Below are 11591 nucleotides of genomic sequence, written 5' to 3'. Positions count from 1 at the left end.
AATTACATATAAGATAATAATGTTGAATATCATCAACAAATATAGTAAAATATCTAATAAATATAAATGTATATTACCAAAATACCTTTGTTAACGTGTTGTTATTGTATTTCACCATTATCAACCTATGAATTATGATATCTTTTCATGTTGATGCTATTACATACCCACACTGTTAAGACAAAAACGAATATTGATAATATCGTATGGGTCCGTTCTTGTAGAATTTTGATAGGTCTACCATGATCTTCCAACCGTAAGTGTGAATACCTTACTAACTAAACTACGTCACTTGATGGAAAATGATATAATATGAAATTATATTTTGTATATCTTGAGTTATGAAAAATATATTGTGCTTATGAAGACCTTGGACAATCAACGGTCAATGTATGGAAAATTTCAATCGAAAAATAGGAAATTGATCGCGAAGAAGAAGAAAAGATGTGGGAAATTTGGAAAAATAAGGAATAGATGCATTTAAAGTATTTTCTACAAAGAAGGGCATATTAGTATATTTATAATGAAAAAAATTTAAATATTTTTATTTTTAAAAGTAGGGTTATATTTCATTAAAGACCTAAATTATGAGCTATTCGTTCAAATTTTTTCAGATGCATCAGGGCCAAGAAATCCTTGATTGTCACTAATATGACTGACTGATGGACTGCATACCTGATTCATATTCAAAGTATATGTTGCTGGAGGTCTTGTTGTGGTCCCCCACCATAATTAAATACAAGACTTATGTATGATATTCGGTTTATTTTTATTTTTTTCTTTTTCTTTTTGTAAAGCGTTTGTGCTATTAATGATTTTGTCTAGAAAATTGTTTTCTTCTTAGTCTTTGTGATAGGGTTGGCCTATGAAGAGGGAGAAAAGAGAAACCACCATATATTATAGGAAGGAAAGAAACCGGATCTTTTGTGAGCTATACAATTCTGAGAAATTATTTGACATAAATAAAAATTCAAATAGGGCACCAAGATGGAACAAAAGACCTCTTGGTCTTCAATGCCCCGGTGGCATGTTAAACCCACATTAATTCCAAAAGTGATAGCTAATAGGAAGTAGATCCAATAATGCATAATATATAGAGCCAATACATATTTCAACAAATACTATATTTTCTCTTTGTAATGGGATATTGATTTTCAAGGTGGATTGGCTACTTTACAAATCAACAACATATATACATGAAGGATATCAACTTTCAATTCTTAACAACCACAAACAAAAGAGAAATTTCCAATTATTTCCAGTATTAACTAATAAACTGATTGAGATTAATTACATTATACTTTCCTTACGTTTACATTTCTTTTGCATATATTTACCAAAAAAGAAATATTTTGCATATATTTTCTACTTTTGAAAAGTCATCGAGATAATTATTCAAAATAATTCCATATTTGTCTTGCTGTCATATCGTTTGATTAATCCTTAGAATGGTCATTATTTTTTTTTTAGAGATGATAGGCTTAATTCCCATTAGACATTAGAAAAATCTACATTGGAACCTTTATCAAATCTTGCATTAGCCTCTTCCATTTTGCAACTATTACCAGGCTAAGGAGTCATAGTCTAATAATATGTGTTTGGATTATATTTGAAATAATTTTTTTATAAGGAATTGCTGAATATATTTGGAGGCAATCGGATATAAAGAAATAGAAGAAATAGAAGCATAGAAACAGAGAATTATAGCCAAGGCAAAGGAAACATATGCTTTACTATGCACTGGGATACGTTTTAATCTAATACGAGATTTATCAACTAAGGAACATGTTATAATATCTCTCCATTTTTAACAGAGGTTACGAGTGAGAAAATATATATTTATTTCAGCTGGGTCTTTGTAAAGACGTCTTTGTGTTTTTCTAGTGCTATTTATTAGTGGAAAGCTATACGCTATTTATTAGAGGAAAACAATTCTCTTCCGAAACATTATTAGGTTTAATTTATTCTTTTATTATTATTATTATTTTTTTTTTATTAGTGGAAAACAATACTCTTCCGAAACATGTCAAAAGATTTAGTTAATTATAGTTATTGTTTTTTTTTTATTTTTTTCTTTTGTTTTCTTTTATTTTGTTTGAAAAGAAAAAAAAATTATTGATTAAGCAGCAATCTTACATAAATCATCCTCTACCAAAGAAACAAGACATTCTGGACCTGATTCCATCCAAGAGTTAAAACCAGAACAAGAAAGAGCCCTTCAAGGTATCGAATGAGTAACTTGGTTTACAACTCTTGGAACATAACCACACAAACAGTATCCCTACCACTAAGAATTTGCTGAATCTCCTAAACAATAAAAACATCAACACCTAAAAAATCATTATGCAAAAGACTAATTCAATCTGAAAAGGTCCAGCTTGAAAACTAAAGAACAAACCTCATCAAATAGCGAAGAGCTCAGCTGAATAATTCCATGTTGCAGCAGCCATTAGAAATCCAGCATATTCTATCAAGTTGTAAACGTAAACAACTATAGACTTGAAGGAAAGGAAAAAAAGAAAGAAAAAAAAGACAATTTCAAGTTGGATTAATTTTTTTTTTCTCCATTACCTTTATAATTAGTTTAGATGTTTAACAAAGTTTAACTATTACTAACAAATACTTCAGGAAAATAATTATGCAAATTTAAGTAGAACAACATAAAATACAAAAACTAAAAACCAATTATATTACCAGATGGCATCTTTGTCAGGACCCGTCCAGAATTCCTTCCCCGAAACCCTAGACAAGCCCTGATCCAGGGGAAATACCACCGAACCTTCCAACGGAAAATCCGGCAGCACCTCCCCTAAGGGATTTACTTACCACAAATTTACCTGCACTGAAAACACACTTCAAAAATATCCCCTTATTCCTCCCACAATACTACAAGTTGGTTCCACAAATTTCAGTACTTCAAAAATAAATAAATACAGTAATCCAGTGCAAAAATAAATACAACAAGAGTGAAAGAAATAGTACAACTGCAATAAAAGAATAACAGGGTACTTCACGAAGTAAAACAGCGATGAAGATCAAGTCCGCTCCGGATGAACACCGACAACCTGGAACCTAGAGGAACGGAATTTAAGAGTGTGAGATGCTAATCATCTCAGTGAGTGACCCTATCTACTATACAATATAATACCACGGTAATAAGTAGGTAAATAATAATAAATTGGAAATAATAATTTCTCTCAAAACCCTTACAATTCTCTCAGTTGGAAAAGTTCCCCTTTTTAAAACCTTTTCACAAAACCCTTGTTCGTAATCCCCAAAAACTAAGACATCAATTAATTCACTAAATATCAAATAGAATATAATAAGTCAAGCATCCGACAATTTTGATTTAAAGGAATTTAATTTATTGAATAATTAAGTAAAGAGAAAATTAAACCAATTTAAGAACCCCAATCAAATAAATACCAGAACAGTAATAATTATATTTTTAATTCCAATACAGTTTCAAAACATTTTATTTTTAAAACACAGTTCTGAAAATCATTTGATGCACCCACTATATACCAGTGGCGCCAACAGTACCCAGTGTCCTAAGGTACCGCCAGACAGGAGGTTATAGAAAGAAACCGGCATACGGTCGCGTGGCGTCCCACTGCGCCGCTGCTAACCTGGTGTCCCGGCCATGGGGGGGTGGCCACCCTCATCCGATGGCAACCACAGGACACCCTCATAATATCACCTGCGCGCTACTCACACCCACCTGCTCGCTAATCATATCCGTGTGCACAATATCCATATCACATATACCATATCACATATAATTAGAACACCAGTACGTGCACGGTGCATCTAAAAATCATAAAATCCACAAATTTAAATTATAAAACAAATTTCACATTTTTCATAAGCATAGCGGGCATAATCCATCCGCTTAAACCGGAAAATTCTTCACAAGTTCTTTATAATTAATACCATAAATTCCATGATTTTCAAATCCACCAACTCCCAAATCCATCAATTCAAATATCCACATTTTCCCAATAGCATAAATAATTCTCGAAATATAATAATCAAATCTCATAATATTCCATGGGCATATTTTATAAAAATTGAAATCACCAACATAACCAAATATTTTCCTTGAAATATTTGAAAATCAAATCGTGCCCAATTTACCATTAAAACCACACCAATTTCAAAATCCTCAAAACCATAAAATAATTTCACATGGCATAAATTTGTAAAATGCACATTTTCTTAAATCCAATAAATTCATAAATAATTCCACAATAAATTAAATAAATATTTGGCATATAGAATTTAAATTCCAAATATTTAAATCACACATAATATATTCACCAATTAAATTCCCAAAATTAATTTGAAGGTGGGTCACTCACCTGGAGCACGCAATTAACCCATAATCCACCACGGGATCAATTCTACGACTCACCGGTGCTCCTAGAACAAAATTCACAAACAGTCAAATAAATTAATATTTTAATCGGATAAATAATACCCAGTACCGGGGGGTCAAACGCAAACTTTAACCAAAATGGTCGAATAATATACCGAATCGAAGCTCATGGAACGAGGATCACAAATCCGGTCTCCATCGACCCCAATTCCGCCGGAGGTGGCCAGAATTTGGTCGGGAAGCTTCGGCCGGTTTTGATCTTGAGGGATCTTTCAAACGGTGGGGAATTTGGGCAATCTAACCCCGAAAATGGACTCAGAGGGGTCGAAAATAGTGGGATAGAGGTATGGGATGGGCTGGGTTGGTCGGAAACGGCGAGAATCGCCGGAAAATTTCCACCAGCCACCGCGACTTCGCCGGCCCGATCTGGGCGCGTCCGGCGGCGCCTGGCCGGGAAATTTGGTGGCCGAGGTCGCGAGGTGGTGGGCTTGGACAGTGGCTGGAGCATGTACAGTATGGGTGGCCGGAAAAAGTGCAGCAAGGAGAGAGAGAGGGACGGCCGGTGGGAGAAAAAAAACAACTGTGCGTGTTTTGGTGCTTGGGGAAGAAGAAGGAAAAAAAGGAAAAAAGAAAAGAAAAAGAAAAAAAGAAAGAAATGGTGTTTTCCCACGTGGGGAAAAGAAAAGAAAAAGAAAAAGAAAAAGAAAAGAAAAAGGAAAATAAAAGAAATAAAAATAAAAATAATTAAATAATCAAATAATAATATTATTATTTAAAATAATAATAAAAATAATTTGATTTTACACATGGTTGACATGTGGCATTTCACCATGCTGACACATGGTCACCTTCAGTAAGTCACACGTGGCACATCGTTACGCGTGTAAAAATAATATTAAAATAATACAATATTTGAAAAACTTTACAGGTCCATAACTTTCAAACCACATGTCCAAATCGAATGTGCCGCTAGTCTACGGACTCGTATCGACGAGCACTTCACAACCATGCATGAGTCAACGCTCAACCTTGCATGAATAAAAAGTCAACTCCGGCACCCCTTGGACAGTTTGGACCTCAACTTGTTTTGCTCATAACTTTCAAACCGTAACTCCGTTTTCAACGTGCTACCAGTATACGAACTCATGCCAACCTGTACTTCGTAACGGTACCTCAGTCAACCTAGAATTCCAACCGGATCAAAGAGTCAACTTTTGACCCCTTCGATCAACGGTCAAAGTCAAAGTCAACGGTCACCTCGGTCAACGTACGAAAATTCCGACATGGTTCGGGACGGGGTGTTACAATCTTATTTATTTATTTATTTTTATTGTCATTTGGGACTTTGAAAGGTCTTGTTATGGTTCACCAACATAATTAAATAACAAGACTTATGTATGGCATACGGTTTTTTCACTTCTTTTTGTGTAGTCTTTGTATTATTAATGTGTCTAGAAATTTGTTTTCTTCTTAGTCATTGTGATACGAATGGTCTACGAAGAGGGAGAAAAGAGAAGCTACCAAAGATGCAACACAAGGTTTCCTGGTTTCCAAAACTTTGATAGCATGTTAATCCCCCATTATTTCCAAAAGTGGTAGCAAATAGGAAGTGGATCCAACAATGGCATATTGAGCCAACATCTATTTCATCTACAATCTTTTAATGTGATATTGATTTTGAAGGTGGATTGGCCATTTTGATCAGAATATAGATTTTACCATTAGACTATAGGAAATAGCATAAATACACAAGAAATATAGGAATTACAGATCAACAAAATATATATCTATATATATATATGAAGGATATCAACTTTCAATTATTAACAACTGCAAAAAAAATATATATATATATATATATCCAAGTACTTCCCATATTTATGTAATAAATTGATCGAGGATAAATTACATCATATTTTCCTCCTTTTTACGTTTCTTTAGCATATCTATCTTTTATTTTTGAAAAGTTATCGAGATAAATATTTAAAATAATTTCATATTTGTTTTGCTGTTACTTTTCATAAATGCTTAGAATGGTCATTATTTTCTAGAGATGACAGAATTAATTTCTATTAGACTTTGAAAAAATCTACATTGGCAACCTTAACAAATCTTGCATCAGGCTCTTTCATTTTGCAACAGCAGACTAAGGACGTGCAGTCTAATAATATGTGTTTTGAGGAGTGGTTGAATATATTTGAACTGCAATCGGATACAATGAAAGTGAAGAAACAGATGCATAAAAGCAGAGAATTGAAGCCTAGGCAAAGGAAATATATGCATTACTATGCGGTGGGATACATTACAATCTAATAAGAGACTATGCCTATTTATAGTCATCTGGTGACTGTAATTTTTAAGGAGGGTTATTAAGATTTCTTCCACATGAAGTAGCCGATCAAAATACTTTCTTCTAAATAAAGTTGCTGGCTATGAGTGAAATATTACAAATTATATATTGTTTTTAACAACATGTACAAAAGTATATGACATGACTTATTTTGAGCTTTCCTAGCTTTCAAAGCATTGTGAAAACCCAGTGCTTAACAATTTCCCTTCTGTAATGTACTGCCTTTAGACTAAAGTTCTCTAACAATGTACCGTCTTTAGGTCATTTTCTTTCTTCCAATCATGACAGCAAATACTCTGCCGCAATAACTATATGCAAAACTTCATTTGATATGAGGTTCAAATTTAAATGTATCAGTCATTAGGTTCTTTAAGGATAAAATAATATTGCAGGACTCAAAACTTGAAAATGTGTTACATAGTCATAAGACCAAAACAGAGTGGCTCTGTTTTAAGAAGTATTAGAAGATTGATTATATGTATCTGTACAAGAAGAGTTCGGAGTGCAAGCCAACCTTCACGGATGGTTAATTTACTGCAGCAATAAATACATGGAAAGCTTTCATGAGAAGGAGGAACATCGTTCAAACTGAGATTTACAGTCACAAAACAAAACAGAGTGGCTCAGTTTTAAAAGCAACAAAAAGATTGATAATTGACTTCTATGTACCTATACAAATAGAGCTTCAACTCTATCTAAGCAAGCCAATCTTTAAGGATGGTTAATTAGCCTTTGGCATATTTCAATGACTCGGTATATAGTCCTCTTCATCTATAGGGCCTGTTTGACTCCCTTTTTAGAACAGTTTTCTACTCTAGTGTCTGTGAAGTAAAATAATAATAATAAAAAAAAATCGGCTGTATTTGTGCAAAGAAATATTGAATGAATAGAATACTTCTAATAAAACAGTGGCATTTCTTTTTTTTCTTTTTTTTTTTAATTATAGGAAAGTATTTTTTCTGGTATGTTTAGAATTTGTAAATCCCAGGAATTCATTAAATATGCGACGATGAATGTCCTTTCCCAAAAATAAACTAAAGTAAAATCAAAATGCTTTACCAGCTTCTACTCAATGAGATAACAAAATGAGGTTTATCTTATGCTCTGTTATTGGCATGTCAATGTGCATATATATATATATATCCATAAAAAAAAAAAATTTTTTAAAAAGAAAGAAAGTCAGAAATTGAAGCTGTATCGATTCTGATATACCTAAACAGTCCAAATGGTTTGACCTTCAAAGATGTCCAATCAGCATGTAGCTCTGTTGTCTTCTTCAAATTTATTAACTTGAAGCCCATAAAGAGGTTCTCCAATTCAATCCGCACTGACTAATTATCAAAATTCTCAACAAAATGGGAACAAAAATTGTGTAACTTTTATCAGATGCATCAGAGGCAAGAAATCCACACATTGTCACTAATAATACTGGAGAACTATATGTCTGATTCATCTTCAAAGTATACGTTACTCTCAACTCAAATTTGGAATTTGAACTTTAGAAGATCATATAAATGTCCTTATAATAATGCATATGAGAACCATGCTTTCCAATATTGTAACAGTTCAACAATCATAAAAATAATAATAATAATAATAATGTCTCCATATTATATACATAAATACATAGTTTTTCTCTCATCTGGGAGATTCTTTGAGGAATTTTTTGGGGAAACACACCTATCCAAATTGGCGAAGGCGTTTTCCTGAACAAGAGAAAAATCTTACATACGTTATATATATATATATATATATATATATATGTGCATTTTCCTTTCCAATATTCAAATTATAACATGTCTAAGTGCTACAAATATTGCTTCAGCGAGATGGCAGTTTAGACCCTTCATAATTGAATAAATGTCAAACTGAATAGAAGAGCAGTGGAATATCTCTGAACCTTCTAAGAATCAGTGAAGGAAAAGTAGCGATGGATGTATTATAACTGTAATCGAGTCAGTGAAAATAAGAAGGAAAAGTAGTCAGAGTAATGTGACTGAGAAGCAGAGGATTGCTATATCAACTACAACTACAATTATGAGAAGGGAACAAATTTCAGCCAATCCTCACCTTTTGCCTTTTAGACATCTCCATATTAAGAAAAGATAATACCAAATATATATCTATGAGTACAAAGAGGAGGGACAAAATATTTTATTCATTACAATATGCACAAAATAACATAATAAACTCATGAATAACAATAATTAAAGTCCACATACATACATATACATATATATATATATATATATATTAAATTCAATTTTTGGGTGGCCTTGCTGCCAGATAAGTCTGAGCCACAGTGAGCAAGATGACAAAAATGGCACCACATAATGCAAGAAGCGTCCAAGGGCTTCTGAAATGGGTTTGGAGACATTCTGCCATCCATTTCTTGAACTTGTTATTGCAATGCTTTTGAATTCCAAGCTTAGCTTCAGCATAAGTATGAGGGTTTGGGACCAAATTGCTTGCTATGTCGTTAAATAGATCTGCTACATCTTGGTCCGTTCCCAAGCAATTGACGATGACGTTCTCGGATCTTAGGATCATCACATCATCAGCATTGTCAATAAGTGAGTCCATGAAGCACATATAAGAGGTGACACCCTGCTTCTCCTCCAAGTTTGCATAGCTTGATTCGAAAGCCAACATGTTGAGCAGCAGGGATTTGGCGGAGGCATCTATGAGTATTGGAGGAAGTGTGAGCACTCCCCTGATGAAAAGTTGAGATTCAAACTTGACATCGCTAAAACTACCTGTTTTGTTTGGTCTGAACCAGATTCCCATAGACTTGAGCACCCTGGCTGAATGATAAGAGTACCAATCACTGGTAGCACTTGGGGTGGCTGCTTTTTTGGAGCTGGACCGGATTCCCATACCATGGCGCACCTGAAGACGACGTCGAGACGGGGAGGTAGCACTTTGTTTCACAAATCTTGACCTCGTCATGTCGAGAAGATGAAGAGGAGATTTAAATTTATGTTTTCGTGGTGACCAGAAGAAATAATTACTAGCACCAGACGTCCATGGTTCGACTGTAGGAGGAAGTTTTCGGCACATTGTGATGAAATTTTTAACCCCCTTCTTCCATTCATATAATTCATATTCTTCGTTGCCCTTCATCAACGCCTCAAGGACGTTGTAAGGGAGTTGGTTCTCTAACAAGAACAAGTCTTGCTTGACATTAGCTATGTCATTATTTTTCATCTTCACAGTATGATATTCCTCTTCTCCCATCAGCTGCAAGCACATGAGCATGAACTCTAAAATGAAGCAACCGTCAAGAAACATCATTTTTGTGAATGCCTCATCATCAATATTGTTCAATCCTTCAATATCATAGAATTCCCTTGCTTCTCTGGCAACCTTTTCGACTCTCTCATATAAATCAACAAGCCCAGCAGGAGTTTTACAATATTGCCATGCCAATTTAGTCTTGAGTTTCTCAAATTTCTTTAGGTGATGCTTCCCATGGTGATAAGGACCGATGGAAACCACACGAGGATAAAACCAACCTTCATCTTTTTTAAGATTACGAAGCATATCTGGAACCTTTGGTATCTTGCGCCCTTCTTGTTGTTGGTTGCTCCTTGGAGTTGATGATTCAGCCTTATTGAGCATGAAATGAAGCTTAAGAGGGAGATCAGGAGGTCGTTCATTTTTCTTGCTGAGAGGTGCTGGTCTATCATTTTTCTCTGGAACCTTTGGTGTCTTGGGCGGCTCTTCTTGTATTTGTTGGTTGCTTCTTGGAGTTGATGATTCCTCAACAAGATCCTTATAAGGTCCTTCAGTATTTTCCATGTTGATTACTAATTCCTTTGCTGCTTCAGATTGCTCCTCCATTTTCGCTGCAGAAAGAAGTTCCTCTCCTGATATGTCGATGTGAATTATATACATAGATATGGGTAATTAAGAAGAAAAAGCAGAAAGAAGATGACCTTATTAAGAAAATTTGAGAGAGTGTTTGTTATATCTGAAAATACCTCAGTACGTGCCTTATTCATTCATTAATCTGTATATAATTATACAAGAGAAGATTAGTCGTCTAACTGCCTAGCCTAAATCAATCAGGTGCTCTTTTAAATAATGTAAAGAATAATCCTCTTCAGCAGTAAAATGTTAAGATCTCCTTATAAAGAATCTTATTATGAGATAAGGGCCAGTTCTATAATACCAAAGTACTAGACAAAGATTTTTGACAAATACCATTTTGGCCATTGAATAAATAAATCTAAAGGGTCTATAAATTATGGTCATAACTACTCACAACTTCTCAATGTTTATTCACCCTTAGATGCTATCCATTCAAAGTTCAAGATGACTTGTCAGAAAGTTAATTATCCAATGTCTAGGGGTTCAGTTGTTAGTTGAACACACTGCCAAGACCTGTCCGAGCATTATAACGTATTATTATCTTCCTTTTTTTTTTTTTTTTTTTCTTTTTTTTATTATTATTTTTTTTTTTTGTGGAAGATGGGATTATAATGTGTTATTATATATATTATTCACATGTTGGTGAGTGAAAATTGAAGTGGCTCCTAAGTCTGTATCAAGCATGATCTGCACTTCACTTATTTTTCTATATTAAATTAACAAGTAACTTACACACCTATTTTAATATGAATATAGATCTTACTATTAGATTTTCCATTATATACATATATATAAATATTTGTCTGAGTAACAAAATTAACAAAAGGTTTTTGTTCATTAATCCTACAGTGTATTTAGTTCAAGTTCAGTTTCAAGTTCAATGTCATGAATAAGAACAGATCATCACTCTTTCCATTGTTGGTGAATCAAATATTGCTTAGTTTGTATCAACATGGCAAGATAAAAAGAAACTGAATTAGAATGCTGTAG

The 11591-nt window shown here is 33.7% G+C and overlaps 1 protein-coding gene across 1 annotated transcript; it reads right to left on the bottom strand.

The window, feature by feature from the left end:
• Positions 1–8987: 8987 nt before the first annotated feature.
• On the bottom strand, positions 8988–10571 carry LOC112489346 (UPF0481 protein At3g47200-like). Its single transcript, XM_048474896.2, has one exon. It carries the CDS (start codon positions 10569–10571, stop codon positions 8988–8990), a length of 1584 nt encoding a protein of 527 aa, XP_048330853.2.
• Positions 10572–11591: the final 1020 nt, after the last annotated feature.

The sequence above is a fragment of the Ziziphus jujuba genome, chromosome 2, assembly GCF_031755915.1.
Source record: "Ziziphus jujuba cultivar Dongzao chromosome 2, ASM3175591v1".
Classification (NCBI taxonomy): Eukaryota; Viridiplantae; Streptophyta; class Magnoliopsida; order Rosales; family Rhamnaceae; genus Ziziphus; species Ziziphus jujuba.
Note: the sequence above shows the minus strand (reverse complement) of the source record. Positions and strands in the feature narration are given on the sequence as shown.

What these genes read in the sequence shown, in the direction of transcription:
- LOC112489346 (XM_048474896.2), bottom strand. Translation starts at nt 10,571, where the DNA reads ATGGAGGAGCAATCTGAAGCAGCAAAGGAATTAGTAATCAACATGGAA.